At 42.4% G+C, this 20,877-nt stretch overlaps 1 protein-coding gene across 8 annotated transcripts; it reads right to left on the bottom strand.

Moving 5' to 3' along the window:
- Nucleotides 1-80: 80 nt before the first annotated feature.
- On the bottom strand, nt 81-19,106 carry dcaf6 (ddb1 and cul4 associated factor 6). Of its 8 annotated transcripts, none has more exons than XM_076106926.1 (20): nt 18,709-19,106; nt 15,720-15,781; nt 13,485-13,577; nt 13,109-13,294; nt 12,885-12,998; nt 12,232-12,367; nt 10,833-11,044; nt 9,846-9,939; nt 9,072-9,191; nt 8,471-8,824; nt 6,126-6,185; nt 5,121-5,301; nt 4,217-4,326; nt 3,417-3,846; nt 3,277-3,318; nt 2,497-2,635; nt 1,636-1,792; nt 1,467-1,555; nt 717-822; nt 81-609 (listed from the first exon to the last, which is right to left on the bottom strand). In XM_076106926.1, the coding sequence occupies exons 1-20, from the start codon at nt 18,803-18,805 to the stop codon at nt 551-553; spliced, it is 2,841 nt and encodes a 946-aa protein (XP_075963041.1). In that variant the 5' UTR covers nt 18,806-19,106; the 3' UTR covers nt 81-550. The 8 variants fall into 8 exon arrangements, with proteins under 8 accessions (XP_075963041.1, XP_075963042.1, XP_075963064.1 ...); XM_076106927.1 differs by having other exon boundaries at nt 5,121-5,259; XM_076106949.1 differs by having other exon boundaries at nt 3,277-3,306; nt 3,489-3,846; nt 18,709-19,105.
- Between the last annotated feature and the right edge of the window lie 1,771 nt (nt 19,107-20,877).

Raw genomic sequence — 20,877 nt, 5'->3', positions numbered from 1 at the left:
AGCTTTATTTTGAATTAAAAATTCTGTAAAAGATGATTTACTGTGTTGACATGTCCCTTTTTAGGTAGAAGAACCACAGCTTTGTTTCTCTTATTTTATTCAACAATAAAATTAAAGCAATCTCCAAGTATGTTTTTACTTAAAGTCCTTGTTTACATGCGTAACTGCCGGAGCAGCACATCAACATTTCTTAGCTTTGTGCTACAATTTCAAAATGTCACACGTTAACACTGATCAAAGCTCACTCTCTCCTAACAAAATAATATTGCACTTAACATCCTTGCACACCAGCCGCCATTATTCTCACACTTAATATATATATATACTGACGTCGTTGCCTTTTGCATTCACACAGATGTACTTTATCCTCATACAGAAACATCAGTAAGAAAGTCATCTTAAAAAAACACGGGGGGCTAGAAATGACACTAATTTTCAAAAGGAAGTATTCTACACTATACTTGTACAAATCTCAGTTTTTTTTGTTTTTTTTTCAAGTGCTATACAGCAAGAAGAAATGGTGTTTTCTTTAAAATAAAATGCCAGCAGGCTACTGCTCGTCCTCATTTTCCTGTCCCGAACCTTCGGAGCGATCGCCTTCTAGTCGATCTGCAAGAAGGCACAGACAGATGTTAAAGAAGGGGGCACATAAGTGTCCTGAGGAAAGGTAAGTAAACCGAGTCTGTACTGCCCAAATATTCAAACCAATAGTGTACCTGATCTGATGTGATTAAGGGAGGCCAACATTCGGAGCATGAAAGAGGCCGGGACCGTGATTGTGTTCCTCGTTTCTTCCAGCATCAGCTCGTTCCGAGCTATTACCTTGAAAGAGACGAAGACGACGAAGAGAATGTGAAGGAAGTTGAATCTGACAAATAATGGGAATAAACAGAAAACTGCTCCGACAGAAACATGAATTTAATTTTTTTCATTGGCCCCTGTAAAATAAAATATATAAAGTAAAAGTTTGACATTTTGGGAAGAAGCCTTCTTTACTTTCTTGGTGAAACTTAGATGAAAAGATTTTGTAAATATGAAGCCTGAAGACTATTAGCATGAAGACTTGAAACGGGACAAACAGCTATAGCCTAACTGACAAAATCCACATACCAGTGCCTCAAACCATATATAACATGTTAATAAGCCCACTAATTAGCATGTTACATTAATCTGTGCAAAAACCAAAGAGGACAAATTAAAAGTGTTATGTGACGGACTATTATTGTCCAGAGAAGTGACTTCCTGAAGTCACCATGAGGTCGCAATGATCCTGATGTGTTTTGGTTGCGTGAGGATAATATGTTGAGTTGATCCTTCCTAAACGGTAAAATTATAAATAAATGATGTAAATTATTTGAAATGTTCTCATTTTGAATTAGTGGAACTATATATTCTCTTCAATGAGCCGGGCAGCATTTGGTAAATAAATCAGTCCACTGATTTCCCTGATCTCTTGGCGGTCGTACCTCATTGGCGAGGACTCTGTTGAAAGATGGCGATTGTTCCAGTGGCGACCAAATCTTGATATCGTAGTCAATCCCGCAAGAAGCCAGAACTGAAACAGAGCAGAAAATGAACATTACCGTACTCAGTAACATGGTCAGATCATCTGAGGTGGGGGTGGGGGGGACTCACTGGGGTCGTACGGGTGCGGCTGCAGGCAGTTCACCACGTGGTTGTCGGCTTCCAGCAGCATGAGGTGCTCTGCAGTGTGTCTGTCCCAGATGAAGATGTGGCCGCAGTCTGAGCCGCTCATTACGAAGTTGTTCCCCCAAAAACAGGACTCCTTTATCTGGACAAAGTGAACAAACCCACCTTGAATTTTACACCGTTGAAGGAATAGACACCACTCTCATATCTGTGTGTTAAGCCAAGAGCTGGAGACCAGAGAGCATAAAGGCTAGAAACTGTTCAAAGCACACCTCACTAATTGTTTAATCAACACACAGAAATGTAAAAACATCAATTCGTGGTTTTGGAGTTATGTGGTCTGACTATTTCTTGACAAACGGCAGTTGATGCATCAGCCCAGAAGTTCAGAGCAGCTTCTCTGACTCTCGGCAGATGTTGTCAGATTTAGTCCATGAGCTCTGGTTTTAGTAGACAACCTCACGGTGATGACAGGATTCCAGGAAGTTGACTGTCAAGACTGTCGTTTTTTAAGAAATAATCACTGCACGTATTGTTCTTAAACCACAAACTGTCATTACATTTACTTTTTTACAATTCTGTTTGTGTACAAATTAAACAAACAAGACACAACATGTTAATGAGTGAACTTTAGAGGTGCTGGTAGTCGCATTTTTGCACTTTGGATAGACCGAGGCTAGCGGTTTCTCCGCTTCCTGTCTTTGTGCTAAGCTAAGCTAACTGCCTCCCGGTCCCAGCTTCATACTTAACACACAAGACATGAGTACCCAGAAAGAAAGAAAGTATTTCCTAAAATGTCAAACCATTCCTCCAAGAGGCCTCTAGAGCACTATGATGAAAGCGTACCATTGTCCTGGAGTTGCGGTGGCCTTTGTAGACCATCTTGACTGAGGGTCTCCTGATATTCTGTGTCTCGCTCTCCTCCATCTCCCGTCGTTCTTTCCTCCTGCGAAACAGCTCCTGGATACGAGCGGCAGCTGAGCGTCTGTAAAACACAAGAAAACCAATATATGTGATAATAAAGCATGCAAAAGACCAAAAAACAAAAAACAAAAGACACACAAACCCATGCCGTCTCTGATGCTTATGAACTCCATGCTTTGAGTCTTGAGTGAAATTTGTGCTGATAAAATCAATTCAACCGAATAACAAACCCCAAGCTAGAAAGCAGCCACTTTCAAGGCAAAACAAATCATAACGGAATCAAGCCCTTAATGTTGTTGTTGTGCAAAGTGTTGTCCATTAACAACAGCAGTGTCGATAAATTAAATCTACAGTGCACACACAGTATACTAGTTGGAAAAAAATCCTCCGCCTCCGGTAGAAATCAAAAATCATTTTGTCCGGCTCTTTTCCATCATGCACACTTTCTCTGATCATTCCTCTTTCTTCTGTACAAAACCTTCAAAATGCTGCCACTCACACATCTGTTGAGTCAGTGCTCACATGCACATCACTCTAACGCTACAGTTAGCCGTGTGTAGATTAGTTTTTTTGTGAGTGAAATGACCAAACCAAGGCTAAAAAAAACCTGTTTTCTTCATCATGTTATGCTGTTGAGTTTTAATGCGCCGCTGCATGTCACACACCTGACAGGTTAGATGCTTTTAGTGCAAAACACTTTACCTGATCATCCTATCTCCTACTGCAGATCCTCTGGAATTTAATCTATATTTGTAGTGAAACAGTCAATGGGAAGGCATCACAGAAAATCAGAATACCCACCCTTTAAAAGTGATATTAAACAAGAGCAAAGATATAATAACCTGCATTCCAAATAAATGAGGGTGTTTTCTTGCTTGTAGCGAGTGAATAGAAACGAGAGCAGTCTGACGTACCTCTGTCCCTGCCCTCTGAACCTCGTGGACGGGATGAGAATCGGGTCGTCATCGCTGTCGTCAGAGTCCTGGTGGGCCCGTGCAGGCTCCCGTGCAGGCTCCCGTGCAGGCTGGCTCTGGCCCTCCTCTTCCTCCTCCGCTCTGGGCTCTGCTCTCCTGCAGCCTCCTGACGTGTCCTCGGCGCCCTCCAGCTGACTCCTCTCCACCGGCGAAGCAGCAGCCACGGTGTCCCCCTGAGAGGAGCCCGCCGCTGGGGCCTGAGCCGACGAGCTGCCGAGGGCCCCGGAGCAGGAGGCGCTACACGGCGGCTCTGTGGAGGCGGCCGGGACGCTCAGCTGCCCCGAGGACACAGATGGAGCTGAGGGGAAATACATATCAGTACATCTAGGACTTTGTAGGATTACAAAGTTTGTATACTTATAATATTTTTTACTGATTAAAGGTGTGACAGAGTGCATGTTTTTTGTGTGTTTTTTAAATGTGTATATATATATGAAGTGCTGTATTTTAATACTGCCTCTGTGCATCATTTGCACCAATGAATTTACTTCTTTGGATACTAAAATTTAAGAGCAACTTAAAGATAATGTTCAAGATCTTAAGTATACGCTATATTTACAATATCATCTCTTTGAAAACACAACTTTTCAGCCTGGTGTTAAGTTACTTTTTTAAAATTTGTTTTCAAATTCTGTCAGAGCCGGTTCCCTGGTGCTGAAGTTACTCACGTGGCTCTGACACTGAACTCTCCGTCGACAGAGTCTCTCTGCTCCGCACAGCCGCAGCCTCAGACGCTTTGGGACCTCCACTGCCCATAGAGCTGGATGTGCTGCTGCTCCTGTGGGGGAAGATTAGAAAACAGTGACTGAGAGGGTTTGTAAATGATTCCTCAGTGAGGAATTTGTTGTAGCATGTTGATGATGCATCTGTTTCCACAACATTTGTACACATAAATTCATAGAGGGTGAACATTTTTTCTGCTTTGCAAACTGTGAAGGAACCCGAAATGATGCAAAGTGTTGCTCACTGAAAGTTTACAGATTGAAACGTCGACGTCGTAACGAAATAAAATGAAGACAAGCAACCAAGCTCTGCAATTATGATGATCCACAATGCTGTCAAGACATGAAACTAATGGAATGTGTTTTCGAGAATAAATATTCACCATGACTTCAGGTTTGATTTATGTGGAAAGAAATCAGATAGCAGAATAATAAACACATGCAAAACCTCCAAAGTTATTATTCATGTTATTATTATTCCATGGAAGTCACTGCACACAGAGATGGAGATGGAGTATACCCTGCTTTATCATCTATGTTACTCTAAACGGGTCCATAATTTACTAAATGAACATCATGCTGTATTGAAGAAGACTTGAAACTAGTGATTAAGACCATAAACTCATGTGTACAATGTTTACTGAGGGAATAAATCAAGTGAGGACGAGGGATATGTTCTCATAGACTTTTATAGATTCAGACTTCTTTATGCAACCAGAGGAGTCGCCCCCTGCTGGTCAGTTGTAAGAATGCAGGTTTAAGGCTGCCGCCTGGTTTGACTATGATCCCTGCTTTCTATTTGTACTAGATTTGCATAAGGTACTGCATCATTATACTTTTCCTCACTCACCATTCATCAGTGAAGTCCAGCTTGATTGTGCTGGTGGTGGTTCCCTCTGAGCTGTAGTGCAGGCTGAGGACGGGCTCTGCTGCACTGGGTCGACTGGTGCCGGTCATGGTGGTGGAGGTGGTGGGTGCGCTGGTGCTGACTGGTACAGAAACAGGTTGAGCGGGAGGTGAACCTGCCGCTTCTGCTGATGAGAAGACACACGGGCGAAGCGGGCGAGAAGGATTCATTGTAAATCTGTTTTACCAATTAACTCTGAGAGAAAAAGCTTCGGCTCAGAGTATTCTTTTGCCTGTTGCTCACAGCATGTAACTGGTTGTTTAAAAGGCACACTAGCGACATGCAACCGCCTGCTGCGTGATCACTCCCCATTGATAAACAACACAAGCATGCAGCTGACAGTCACAGAGCGGACATAAGGTGGACTATCACCAGCAACAACACACGCACTGATACTGTGCAGGTATATTAATACCTGGGCTTTGGGTATCAGCCAATACAGAGTATGGATCCGATACCAGTGATAAATTAATAAGCTGTTTGCCTCACTGTGTGGAAGAGACTGGGATCACTCCGTCATGTGTAAGGCAACATCAGGCTCGACTTAAACATTGTAAAACAATAGATACAAAAGTACTGAATTGTTGTTTATCAAAACTTCAATACTCAGATAATATATGTGATATAAGATATGTCACAGTATCTCTTGATGAATGTGTGTGTGATGTATGATTTCATTACTTAGATGATGATGTTGGTTATTATTCTGATACAGTAACTTTGGTCAGCTAGACACACTGGCTATCCGCAGACACATAAACGTGTGTCTGGACAGACAATGGGAATAATGGGAAAGTAAAGTAGTGGATAGAGAGAAATAAGAAGCATGAAAACGATGCAGGACAGACTGTGCAGAGGGCTGAGAGCAGGTGTTTGTGTGGATGAGGGAGTGTGAAGAAGAAAAGCAAGTGGCAGGGTTTGGAGGGTGGGGGGGGGGGGAGGACGCACCCTGCTGTTCATCAAGAGTCATGGATCCCAGCTGTTTGTTTACCACAGACGAGGGGGAATCTGGAACACAAATGAGACCGACTAAACATCGGTGAGGGACGCACGAGGGTTAAAAACTGCAAAGTCGTGTTAAAATCGATCCCAAGGCCGAGCAGGAGAAGCTGTCAAATCAGCCAAAAGGATCATTTCACATTCATTGCATGTGCAAAATGAGTATCGGAGATTATTAAGTCTGAACATGACAAGCTCACTCATGCTTACTACACGCCCTGCTAGTAAGTGGTTAATTCCTGCAGTGTTATAATAACCATCAAGCTCACTGTAAGACACCACAATGCAAAACACAAACATAAGAATTACATTCTGTTTGCTTTTGAAACCTTAAAAATAATCCAAAGACATCAGTGCAGTCTGGTTTTAACGTAAACAATACAAGCAACGGCCCTTTATTCAGTTAATGACTAGTTGGTCTTGGATGTCCGATAAAGCCCCTTTCAGACATGCAGCGCGTTACATAAATGCGAATGCAATTGTACGTGTCATTCTCACATTTGAACAAAACAACCCACTGAGTCCCTTTAACGTAAAGCCACAACTCCTAAACGTACCGGGACAAACCTGTCAACATGTCCGAGTCTCTGAATTGAATATCATCTCATTAGCATAAAAGGCTGCAGAAGCACGGGGTTAAATATCTCTCGGAGAGATTAAATGCATTTCTTGTTCGCAAAAAGAGCACTGTAACAAGTTCATTACTTAATTACCATCTTCAGCTCAGACAAATCGGTTTAACAAACCGCTGTGAACACGCCACTTTTACCAAATTGAAAGGTGACTTGACAAAATGCACTTTTTCCTTTTCATCATAAATAGTGTCGCTGGTGTGTCTACAGACCCCCAAAGAGAAGACCAGCCCCTCTCGTTTTCTCCTGCTCCATCTATCAGAAAGAGATCCTTCTATAATATACATAATAATAAGATACAATAATCATTGGACTGCATGACTGAACACATCCAAAAAAAAAAAACAGGCATTACAAGCAGCGTGTGAGAGTAATAGCAGTAAACGCACTGGCAGACAATAGCAGCTGACGTTGCTCTCTGATAAACAATGACATTGAGAAAATATGCGTTCACTTTGAGAAGCATCGGCAAGCTCCCATGATCTTTATAACTCTATATAACTATAAAGTTAAGTTGAAAAACCATCACTGATGCAGCTCCTCCCTTCACATCATTTCTTTTCAACTGTCAAGCTATTTGTGCACCAGAAGAGCGCCGTCTCTTTCTGTGAAGGTTCTGCATTAAGCCACAGGGAGCGGTCACGTAGCGGACACCTACGTCTGAATGACATCACTTTAAAGCCATCACTTTAACAGGCACAGTAGGTGATGTAATGTTATTCCATGTCTGAAAAGGGCTTTAGTTACGATTCTCAAGTTGGAGTCGGATCAAACAAAAGTGAATCAAGTCCAACAGTCCAGACAGCTGATCAGAATGTATCACTAACAAAAATAAATAAATGTGTGAACAACCACATGAGCCAAAGACGAGCTTCATACTGGCCGGTGCCACTCGGGGTGAAAACTCAAGCAACAAGTGGAGCGATGAGGTGAGAGCATTAGTGAGTGAGGGGCTGAGCAAACAGTGGAGAGGCGACACAGTGACGGCTACAGAGGTTAATAAGGACAAGGTCCATCATTGGGGAATTAGTGGTCAGTTTTATCAAGGCTGGGTCTTTCTGGAGCCTAACTGTCTCTACAAACAAGAGAGAAAGACAGCCCGCATGGAGGGGAGGTGGGGAGCTCGGAGGGGAGGGTAACCTGGAAGGGGTCGCGTCTCAGCAGCAGCGGCAGCAGCAGCGACAGCAGTAGTAGCAGCTCTTTGGGACTGCCTCTCAGTGGCTGCAGGGGAGGAAGAAGAAGAAGAACGGGCCGCTCGCTGACCCAGTCCTGGTGGGTCGGCCAGCCGAAGTAACCTCTGCAAACGCCTACACACTAAACTTATGGGCAGCCGATGAGGACCGTACTCTGACAGAGAGGCAGAGAGGAAGAGAGGCAGAGTGAATGCACGAAGGGGGGGGGGGGGGAATGTGAGGAGAGGAGGAGCAGAGAGTCAGGAAATAAAAGAGGGAGGACAACAGGATGCTGAAGGAAAAGAGAGTGACGTGAGGCTGCTGCTTGAGTGGAGTGGCTCCAACAAACACACACAAGTACACACACACGCACTCACACATACATGGGAGTCGATCTGAGGATACCTACTCACTGTACTAAAGAGTCAAATGTCAATAGCTGTTTTTGTGTCTTTTGTCAAAGCAACAGTTGTGTGCATGGTTTCCTTACCTGAGAGAGCAGGTTCTGAGGTGGGTGTGGGTGTCGGCGTGGGCGTAGGCGCGGAGGTCCCGGTCGTGTCGGCCTGACTCCTCTGCTCTGAGTCAGGCGAGGAGGTGAGTGGGGAGGAGGAAGGAGCCGAGCTCTCCACCGATGAGGAGGTGGAAGGAGGAAGTGCTGTGACTGTTGATGACGAGCCTGAGGAGGAAGAGGAAGTGGATTTAGGGATAGCGGCAGCGGCGACCTCGGGACCGGCAGGTACCTCCTGCGCGGTTGACCCCGCGGGCCTCTCGGGGACGCTGGACTCCTGACTTGAGCCTCCTGCGGGGGCCGCTGGAGTACTCGACGCCGCTTCTGGACGGATAGCTATTCCGGAAACAAGAAAATAAATATATGTCAACAATAAGTAGATACGGTTAATGGATCCATATTAAAACACCTAGAAAATTATACAGCATGATCCAATGCCACATAACACAGAATCTATAGCCTGTTAATTACACAATGCACTAAACTTACCAACAACACACACACACACACACACACCGGTAATTTGAGAACTTTTAGTGCATCTGATTTGCTGAGTGTTGGGTGACTTTTCTCAATGTCTCACCTCTGGGTCGTGTCTGAGGCCGAGTTCCTCTGCTGCTCTGAGCTTCGCTGGCCTCCTCAAACCAACGAGACAACATGTCCGACATCCTCTGCATCAGGGACACGTTCGGGCTCTGCTCGCCTACGAGAGCGCGGGACAAAAGCATTCGCAGGTTTACACAGGTTCACCGGACGTATTAAAAGAAACACGACAGAGGCCTATATGTCGAGACAATGCTGCACAACACCGTTAAAAAGACTGTTGTTTCTCATGTGGAGCCTCAGGAAAGAAATGGGACAGTAAATTTGACCAAATATTGATTCAGCGACTCAGACTTTTGCAATTTGGAAAATTCTAACCAGTGATGACTAAAGCAAATAGAGTGGAATAAAAGTTGTGTTGTGATATATGCTTATTGCGACACTGACATTGAAGTGGAAACACAGACATGGTTTCCTGTGTAGAAGCAAACTACTCTTTGGTTGAGGTGTCACTTGTAACTGCATTCATATTTAAGTCCATAAGTTGCACAGTTTATTAAAAGGTTTAATGTGCATGAAAGCATTTTTTAGACGGAGGCTCTGATTTTTCAGCCTGGCAAGAAAATGTATTTGTCACTTTACTTCTAATAAACAGGGATTGAGGAATAAATCGAAATGGCCAAAAAATGTATTTACAAAACATTTGCAACATGTGGGCGGGCGTTGGAGAACTGTCTCAGAGGCCGGATCTGTAATTAGAGACCGACCAGGAACACGTACATGTCAGTTGCTGTGCTGACTACTCTGATCTTACCGTCCCTCTCCCTCTCACTCTCAGGACGAGCTCGGGGTCCAGTGTCAGACCAGTCACCTCGTAGACGGAGGCGCTTCACTGGAGGCTGCCTCAGCTGTGGAAACACACACACACACACACACACACACACGCACACACGCACACACACACAGAAAGATTAGCAGTTTGTCAGTCAAAGCATGGTCAAAAATAGCTCCGCTGCCAAAGCAAAACACTGTTCGTCTCTGTCAGTGTCCTCTTTAGAGTGCCCCCCCCTCCCTCCCGTCTGCCTGCACGACCGAGGTTGCCTCCACTTTCCAGTCCCCTGGCTCTCTTTACAGGGCAACAGGCTGAGAGCCAGAAATAGAAAAAGGGGGTCTTAGTGCAGAGACTATCAACTGCTTTACTCCGGAAATGTCATCAGGTCTGATTGTGGGCTGGAGTTGGTGAAAAGCCGCAGAAGCTGACAGAGATAGTAGAATAAATCAGAGAGCAAAAGGCCCCGAGGAAATTAGGTTATAGGTGGAGGAAAAAGGGAGGGAGGGAGGGAGAGGGAGAGAGAGAGAGAGAGAGAGAGAATGAGCCTTTGCTCAGCCGTCCCCTCCACCTCAGCCTGATGAACTATTTTGGAGGATAGATGAACACTGCCTGCGTCGGTCGCTGTATTTGGAAAGGAATGCGTGTGGTGGTTGCATCTCGACACAGCTGAGCTCACCACGAGGCTTTGAAACACTGGCACCATGATCCAGCACATTCAGACACACGTGAAGACCAGTACTGGCAGCAAACACTTTCCAACTGAATGCTCACCCAAACAGATATGACGACACGTTTAAGAACACTGAAGAATACACGTTCTATATTTGGTTATAATCAATAATCCACTGTACACTGAACACAAAGTACAGCTGAGGTAATGGGAAGCGTCACTAAAAACACGCAGTTTCTAACAGGACTCATGTGATGTTACGGGAGCCGCATGACTCGGAGTCAACACTGTGCGCTCACCTCCTCCCTCCTCTCCTCTGACGGGCCCTTCAGCTCTCGGGCCTGGTCATCTTTGGGATCGAACAGGTAGATGTAATCGGAGGAGTAGCTGACCAGCACCTCCTGACCGTCCTCGCTGTAGCAGAGGGAAGTCACGCGACACGACTTGTTGGACAGGTGAGCGGGAACAAACCTCACGCACATGCCCGTCGTGCCCCGGCCCATGTAGTTACCTGTGGACGAGAAAGAGAGCGCCTCACTAGTCTGGTGGCTACGTTTCTATCGTTTCTATCATCAAGTTTTGCATTTTTTTGTATCTTCTTTTTTATGTTTAAAAGTTTTAGCCAAGTGTGGTTTTTGAATTACATTGAGTTGGATACATTTTACATCTCTAATGACATAAAAACATATATAACAATGGCACGTATTACGAGATAACTTCGGGACACAAGTGAAGAACTTAGAAAACTGATTTGTTTTATGTAAAGCACTTTAAAATGAGACGTTATTTAAATTTTCTATACAAATAAACGTGCTGCGCCTTAACTCTCGTTTACATTTTCTGTTCTTTACCTTCTTTTGTTTTCACTCTTTGAGTAGAAAAAACCATTTTGTGTATAAAGGATGCTCTATAAATAACGTGTCTAATGTATACTAGTAGTCTGGAGCGTTTCAGAAATATTTATGTGAACATCTAACAATAGTCACACGGGGGAGCAGACGCAGCACAGCAGGACGGCACTAAAAACCAAGAGAGGAAGCCCTCAAACCTGCTTCATGACCTCAATCTATCAGCCTGACTTATTAATAACAGCTAATAACAACACACTATGGCAGCAGAAATAAAGAAAACAATAAGATAAATTGTCTTTTATTGCTATGTGAGGCTCATTTTCCTCTCTCAAGAAAATCTATGGTGACTTCAAACATCCAGTCAGCCTAAAATTCAATGTGAATCAACTATATCTACATAAATATAAAGAAAGGGGAAGTTGAGCAGAGGTGGGACCAAGTCATTGATTTGCAAGTTACAAATAAGTCTGAAGTCTTTGCGCCCAAGTCAAAACTGACACGTCCCAAGTTAAGTGTCAAGTTATAAACTTTGAGTCTCGAGTCCTAAACAAGTCCAAATGTGCTCTTCATCAAATATATTACATTAAATTTACAAAAATCATGCCTGCTTTTTTAAAATTTGTATTTATTTGTTAAAACAAGTGCGGCTGATCATACTTTATAATCATTGGGCTTAGGGAAAAGGTATAAAGTATTTTCAAGTCAAAAGGCTCAAGTTAAAGTGAAGTTACGTGTCCAAGTCGATTTGAAAGGCTTTTTTTGATTTTGTCAAGTCTAAAGTCCTCATGGGACTCGAGTCCACGCCTCTGAAGCTGAGTGAATGATGTCAGCGTGCAGGGCGGTTTACCTGTTGCTCTGGTGCCCAGCATGCGTCTGTCGTAGATCCGCACTGAGCTGTCAGAGCAGCCAACAGCCAGGTAGTACGGCACCAGAGGGGAAATGGAAATAGAGGTCGCTGCCCTTCGACAGTTTATCAGGATGTCCTGAAATCAAAGAAAAGAAAACAAGCATAATTCATTCTTCTCTTTTCTAGAGTGAATGAGCCTGACTCTACAGTCAGCAGCACCAGAGGTGGCATTTCAAAAGAAATCTGTATTTACAGACAAATAGATTTGAGGACAGTCAATAGTTTGATCCGGAATTTGATATTTTCCAGTTGTGGATGTCCACTTGTAACATTAACAGGCTGTAAGGTAATTAAGAGGGAGAGGTAACACAGACTGGTTAAGGTCATAGGCACTGATCTCCAGCAGGGAACACGAGAAGATGCAACACAATCTAGAGGGCACAGCCTCTCACAACACACACACGCACACACAGATGCAGCCTGGCCTGAAGCCAAGAAAACTGTTTTTGGAATAATCCCTGAATGCATATTTAAAAAAACGAAATTAAAAAAAAACAGGACATAACGTGCCAGTTTTTCCACAGTAAAACAGACCCCCACTAATGACCAAATAGCCACCATCACCAACTGGAACATCCCAGCTGTCACCGTACATCTTTGCAGTCTTCCTTCGTGCAGCTCGTCTTCGTGCGGAGGTCAAACCACCGCACCGTGCCGTCCTCCCCACACGACAGGAACGTGTAGGGGTCATTTGGTACCGTCATAATCTGAGAAAACAAAAAGAGAGAGGCCGAGGTCAGGAGACAGAAACCACGAAGAAGAAAAGACGCGTATACGCTGCGTGAAATGTTGGACCGGCGTCTCTCTCGCTCAGCACCTCGTACGCTGTTCCATAATGGCAGGTGAACTGACACTGTCTGTTGTGCTCGGGACTCTTCTCTGTGTTGGTGTAGTAGATGATTCCGTCTCCGGAGCAGGAGATGATCTCCTGATCGTTAGTGTGGGGCATGAACTTGGCGCTGAAGATATTCGCCCGATGACCTGAACGTATGGACTTCTTGACCTGAGGAAGAGAGAATAAGTGATAGCTGAATTGTCAAAATGCCAAATGAGCTCCAAGTTGTTAAATAATAAACAGCTGTAAAACTTTATCTGCTTTTAATTCATGGATAAAAGTTCATTTACGGCCTTTTGTTGTTCTTCCATTATTAAAAAGAAATCCGCTAATTTCAGTGAAAGTGACGACAACCTACCTTTTTGTTGTACGGGTTGGAGATAACCAAAAAGGTGTCGTCTGAACCCGACAGGAGATATTCACCGGTGTCGTTCCAGCATATAGTGTTGACCTGAGGAGAGTTAATACACATCTCATTATGCAAAGATACAGATGTTAACTTTGCAGAAATGTGACATTTTAAAGAGACTAAACCAGAAGTTCAAGATGAATCTAAGAGATTAGGAGATGATTATCAGTCCAGGAAATAAGAAAACACAAAACGTTCCTACATGGAATTAGAAATTTTTTAAATGTGCTTTTCTAATCTGTGCTTTTTGTGAAATATTGCATAGTTTCAATACTTCAGGCCTCCAGAATGATTTAAATGAAAGAGTCTGAGACAAAAAAACAGGACTGAACTACTACCAACACATCGTCATGCACCTTGTGCGGAGGGGTTGTTAGTAGGTATTGGTTTGTCTTAATTAAGGGCTCACAAGCAAATCAAAGTTGTGAACCACTGAGACTTAATAACAGGTTCATTAACATTGACTGAAATCACAATAAAATCATATTAGTAATCCATCCGTGAGTCTAAAGCGGAGCACAATAACACTCAGCTGACGGTTTGCTGTCACTCTGAGGATCAACATTTCATTAACATCTGCTTGTTGCAGCGTCAGTGTTTCGTCATCACACTGTTGCTCCTCATTTCCAGACTCACTCTGCTGCAATCAGTGAAATCACACTGCCCGCCCGCCCATTCACCACATTCTGCAGACTGAACCCGGGGCTCAATCTTACACTGCACTTCAAACCAGTTTCAATGCATTCTGATGCTCTGAAGGTAAACGTTAGCAGACTGTGAGGTGCAGGTGAGTCTGTCGTGTGTCTCTCAGGTGATGGAAGACTAAAAGGCAGAGGGTGAGCAGGCACGAGGTGATCTAGATGTAGAGCATCATCGGGCCTTTTTTAAAAACATAGATCTGAGTATCTTGTGCAATAACAGTGAAAAAAGCCTCAGTCTTCAACAGGCAGGCAGATATATACATTTATGGCAAAATCTACACGTACATGATATTGTAATGTTTCTTTTAAACTTATATTTATTATCTTCGTCAACTGGGAATGCAACCCAAAAATGATGCTTCTGGTATGTATTTGTATGCGAGTTGGGGGGGGGGGGTGTCTATTTGTTTGGTGTATTTTGTATAAAACCAAAAGAACAGACGCTCAGTTGGTTCACCACCTTCAGTTACGACTGCAACTAACAATTCATTTCATTTTTGATGAATCTGCTGAGTATTTAGTCTATAAAATGTCAGAAAACATAAACAACAGCAGAGAAAAGCAGCAAACCCACACAGTGGAGAAGCTGGAACCAGAGAATCATCAGCATTTATTTTTACTATTTCTGCTTTAAATATGGCTCAAACTATTATCAACATAGAGGCATTATCTTTCTGTTGATCTGATGAACCATAAAGCAGTTAGTTGACTCTCCAGCGGTGTCGCCTCTATGATCTGTGACTTCCTGGAGAAAAGATGCTACATCACCCACTCTTAGAGAATACTGATCAACCTTTAAATCATACGTTTATTAATAGTCTACAAAGTGTCGAAAATAATGTCAAATGTCCACCGCATGATATCAGAACCCAAAGTATACAGTCTAATTATATGCGACACAGAAAAGGAAAACCGTCACATTTCAGAGGTTATAAACATAATCAGTATTCTCTAAAATAATGTTTGGTGTTTTTATTCAATAAACCACTTAAATGTATTAATTGATGATCAAAACTTGTCATTAAATTTTTTATCTACAAATTGATTAAGCTAATAATAGTTTTAGCACAAAATGACTCACTTTCTTACCTCTAACAATTTATTTAAAAAGTACATATATCTCAGCTTGCCGATACATAAAAAGACAGCTAATATATTCATAACAAATGTTCCTCAAATCCTTGTTACTGCAGTTGTGGCTGAGACATGGCCGGTGTCAAAGTGAAGCTCTCCCGTGGTTGTTGTGGTGTTTTGAAGGGACTGACGCCCGGGCCGATAGTGTGACAGGACGTGTGACAGGACGTGTGACTGTCAGCTTCAGGTTTCTCAGCGGTATTATTAAGCACCTGGCCCGGAGTCAAAGATCGGCTCTCCGTCAGACACTAAGGCTTCACAAGCTGACTGAGGGAAAAGCAGGAAGTGTTTCTCTTTTCAAGATGAATGAACAAAAAGAACAAATGGGTGTGAAACGTGGGGCACTTACACAGCCATCATGTACGTTCAGCGTCCCTTCAAGTTTAAGTCTCTGAACAAACTCTCTTCTACCTGTGAAAAGAGAGAGAAAACCACTGTAAAGAATGACAGCGCTGTCCATCATTCATCTTCACTGTAGTTACATGCAATAGCAGTTCTGTAGACTGGCTTAAAATAGCTCTTAATTAATTAGTTAATAGCATTAATTAAACTGTGAAGAAAAACTCACTCATTGTTCAGGTGATTTGTCACGTATTTAAGCCATAAAACAGTTATAACTCATCCTGAGCAATAATAAAGTTAGATTGTGATAGTGAGACACTGACTCTAAACAGGTTTTGTTTAGTCGTGGGTTCAAACTGTAAAAGAGACAATTCAGTGAATTTAAAACAGTCAGCCGGCAGACTAAAAAAATAAATCTTTGAGTACGCTGTTGACACGATTCTCCCACAATGCAATGCACAATGGAGGAGCTGCTCTTAGCTGCTAAAAATGAAAAGCACTTGTGAATGAAACAACTCAGAACGCAGAAAAATTATTTTTGGAAAGAAGAAACGTTTTTCTGCCTCTTTGTTTAGAGTCGTGTCAGCACTTATCGTTACATTTTCCGTTTCTTGTTTTTTATTTATTCTCATTATCATCTTCCCACATCTGTCTCTTAGTCAGTCTTTTGGTTCATTTTGTAAAAAGAAGAATAAAAAACGTAATGAAATCTTTCAAAGAGGCACAAAACAAATATGGTTACATTACATTATGACATTCTGCGTCATTATTTAAACTACTTTTCTGATTATTATAGTACACACTGAATACAATTGGGACTGGGACACAGAGATAAGGTAATATAATAATATAATATATGGTCTAGGTGTATTTAATGGGGGAACGATGTTTCCTCTTTTGTTGAAGAAAGAAGTTGTGAAAGCGAGCAGCGAGGATACGATCGAGAGCTTTACTTGCACCGACAGGTTTCATTAACGTTGCATCAATCAAACAAGCCTCAATCTGTGTTTCCTGTAAATGAGAAGCGATCGGCTCCTCTGAAGCTGTCAATCAAAAGGACTAATAACAACAACAACGATAATAACATGAGAATATTCCTACTACAGTCATGATCACACAAGATGCTTCTTTCATTTGCATTTCTCACGCTGTAACACGTTATCATTTTACTATTGGTTGCTTCTTTTTTTAAATGACTAATAATCACTTAATTGTGTAATCAATGTGTCGACACACAGCCTGTGTTTGGCCAGTTATACATAGAAATAAGGAGAATGTGCTTCATGCCAAAGTGGATGCAGACCTGCCTGTAAATGAATTCAGCTGTTTTGTTTCTAGTATAACAATTTAAAAAGCTTTGTTTCATCTCATCCGACTTGTTTTTGCTCTCTGAACTACTCCGTGCTTTGTGGAGTCTCCCATCAGTGTGTTAAACAGATTCAAACGTCATTATTAACACTTAGATCATGTCTTCAGTGCACAGATAGCCCTGCGATACATAACCTCCCCGGAAGTGTCTTCAGCATAGACCACTACTTGTTGCCCCCCCCATCCCCCCTTTAGGAGCTAAATATATCCTACAAGAGCTCTGCCCCACACATCACTGCATGTATCCTCTACCCATAACACAATAACAGCTCCAGCCATATCTCAGTCCAGCTAAATACAGCGCTGACTCAACCGCCGTGGCACCTGCCCCACCTCAACTAGGCTTATATATCTCCAGTCCACGACTGTCAGGTGTCTGCTGGGCGACATTGTAGACGGGTCTTATGAAACCTCTCTTGTTTCGCTGTGTGCCGGCGGCGCCGCTGCCCCTCCGTTGTGGTCCTCTCACAACAAACACACACACATGCAGCAGAACCAGGAGAAATGTCATTAATGAGGAGGATCGCTGCGAGTTAACTCACACTAAGTGAGTTTCAGAGTTTCACCCTCGTTCAGCTGGAAACATGAATGAAAAACAACACAATCTAGACTCAACATTTCAACCTGGTGACAAATGCTCTTATTTATAAGTGCCACAATAACACAGCAACGTCTTCTTCTGTGACTATTTAGACCATCAGCAGTTTCATGGTCAGTTTAAAAAATATTAATAATAAATGGAAATGGACAAAAGCCGGTCCTATTTCTATTTGGTCTATTACTGAAGCAGCTGCTTTCCTTTATTCCAATGTGGAAACTTTCTTTGAAGACAAATAAACAATTAGGCTGCCAGTGTTTCGTCACACTGGCCTGATATTCTACATGATATTACAATATTTACTGCATATTCACTTACTTGATTCTATTGTTCTTGTGTCTGTTTGCATTGGCATACAATAAAAATGTTGTTGTTTTTAAGGTTATGAAGATTGCTTTCAGTTTGGATACGAGCACTTTGTTGCAAAATACACTTCATACTGAAACATCTCTTTATAAATACATTACACGGCTCATCCCAGCTTTTATTATGGTTTTTTACCGTTCTAGTGCTATATTTTAGAGTTATGTTACACAGACAGACAGACAGACAGACAGACAGGTAACAGAGAGATGGTGATGTGGTCTGTAGATGGTAATTACACAGGAATTGCATCTATGCCGCAATTCCTGTTATCAGATTTATTCCTGTAGTTATTACATCATAACATGCTGCACTATTACGGATTATATATCTATATCTATATATATATAGATATAGATATATAACATTGAATCCCGTCTATCTAGCGCTTAATCTCTGGACTCTCGCGTCTCTCGCTTTAATGAGCACATTAAACGTAGACTCGATGCCTGCTGTGTTTACACTGCACGGCTGTGACTTCGCAGGAGGAATAACTCGGCAGCTCTCTGTTATTATTAAGTAGATCGCAGCTCAGTCACGTCAGTAGATCTGATTCAGCACCACAGACTCAGCCAGCCGTGCAGTTTACCGGTGTTATTATTAAATATAATACATGTTTTCACACCTACGTCCCCGTTAGCATCAAAGAGGCTTGTTTTGTTCTTACCTAAGTAGTTGGTCCTGATGGTGTTAGGCTCGTTGTATCCAATTAAACGTTGATTTACATCCCAAACCAGGTTTCTAGACCAGGACATTGTGACCATATGTGGGTTTGAATTAACAATAACATTGAAACCAAGCTAACCCGTTCCTGTTGATGTCGCCGTTTATTTATCGTCGATTGGTCGTGCCATGGATATCAGCCCCTGTGCGTCGGGATCACGTTAGCTGGTTACGACACTCAGCGTCTGCATCTCTGGAGGTAAAACACTCGCTGCTGTCCGGTCTCCGCGGTCATCATTACTTTACATTGGCTGTACTCCTGCTGTCTGCGCTGCTAACTATCGGTCCTGCTAGCCTAGCCTGGTTTATTTCTTCTAGCAGGCAGCGGTCAGCTGTGTCCAAACATCGCGATAGACTACGTGATTTTGACAGAGAGGGTGGGAGCACTCGCTTAATTGAGCCGGAGTGCAGGCGGGATAAGTGTGTCCGGGAACAGCTCGAGAAGCAATGCAGGAAACCTTTTCTTCACCATTTTTTAACAGTGGTGGAAGTATTTAAATATTTTACTTAAATAATAAAATAAATAAAAGTGGCAATACCATAGTGGACGTAAAAGTTTCTGTGCAGCAAGTTTTATTTATTTTATAAAATTATTTAAAAGAAATTAGAATACCTGGCCCTATTGCAGTGTGGTAATTTGATTCAACACATTAATTAAACATATGCAACGTAAGAACACACATGTACAAATTAGATATTTTTCCCCAGGCACCCTTTTTGGGCAAGCAGGTAATAAACCAGAACCCATCTCATTTAAGTCCTTTATTGGTGCATATTTCCAAAATAATACTAGTGTAGTATACTTCCAAATACAAACTAGTTATTACAGTAAGACAGTACTGACTGGAGCTATCGGGGCCTCTGGAGTTCTCTGGGCACAAAACTATCTATGTAGTAGTTTAGCTCTTGAATCTTACATCTTGTCTTTAACATATAATGCTGGGTATAGTTAAGGAAGGAGGGGGGCCGGTTCAGAAGAGGAGTGATTGACCAGGCCAGCGGGTCAAAGGCCAGGAGGGGCTTATTGGATTTCAGCCAATCACTGAGCTGATACGGGACATCTCAGAGACACTAGGAAGACAGAAGGATCCTCAGCCATCGACACTAGTCTGCCGGGTGGCCCGGATTGGGCCTCAATTTCATGAAATATTATGTTATTAATGGTGTAATTCGGTTTGCAACTGTTTTCGCTTTTGTTAAGTAATTAAATGCCAGTTCATTTTAACTTGAACCAGTTTTGATTCGAAGACGGAGGACCAGCTTCTTTCCTTTGTTCTGAACCTAACAGCCTCGGGGCCCCTAACAGGTTAATCAGGCTCTGAGGACTCTGGAGAAGTTGAAGACAGCAGTATGTTGTCAAATAGCCTGCTTAGTTTTCTTCAAACTTTGAATGAAAGGGGCGATTTATCTGTACGCGCAGGATGGATTATGACCAAGAGGGCATTAAAGCAGCATACACCTTCATCCTCGCTTGGCCATCCTTCACTCATTCATATGGGCGCATCTGAAAAGGCTCACTCAAAATCCCTCACCTTCTTTCATGGTTCAAAACATTCAGTGACTATTCTTACTGTGTTCATACCGTGACTATACTTTTTAGTTTAATACATTCAATGATTATGCTTTTATGGTTTAACACTTCTATAAGTCAATATATTGTAAGCATACAATACATTCCATCAGTAAATATATTGTGACATTTAATATAATGTTCAAGGTGTGCTTTTAATCATACTAAAAATGCTTTTAAACTTAAATTCCTCACAAGGCAAAACAATGTCTGTTGGGCTGTTATGAAATCGAAGCTGCCTTTCAAATTGCATACTTACTCGTCACATAATTACTTTTACTACGTTCTGCAGCCACCCTTACAAAGTACATATACTGTTGCATGCAGTATGTGTGTAATTGGTATATACTACATCCCATAAAATTGCACCTTTCTCCTCTCACATCTGACATGCAGAGGATTGTGTGTCATGCAGGACATCCTGGTAATTTTGGTATACTGCATTTGACGTATTGGGACATACTGAATCTTTTTCTGGCACACTAAATATGGTAGTATTTGTATTGGAATGCACTGCTAGATTTTGCAAGACCTTCGATACTT

Source organism: Anarhichas minor, unplaced genomic scaffold (genome assembly GCF_050575085.1).
Source record: "Anarhichas minor isolate MPS153535 unplaced genomic scaffold, ASM5057508v1 ptg000004l, whole genome shotgun sequence".
In the NCBI taxonomy this organism is placed as follows: Eukaryota; Metazoa; Chordata; class Actinopteri; order Perciformes; family Anarhichadidae; genus Anarhichas; species Anarhichas minor.
Note: the sequence above shows the minus strand (reverse complement) of the source record. Positions and strands in the feature narration are given on the sequence as shown.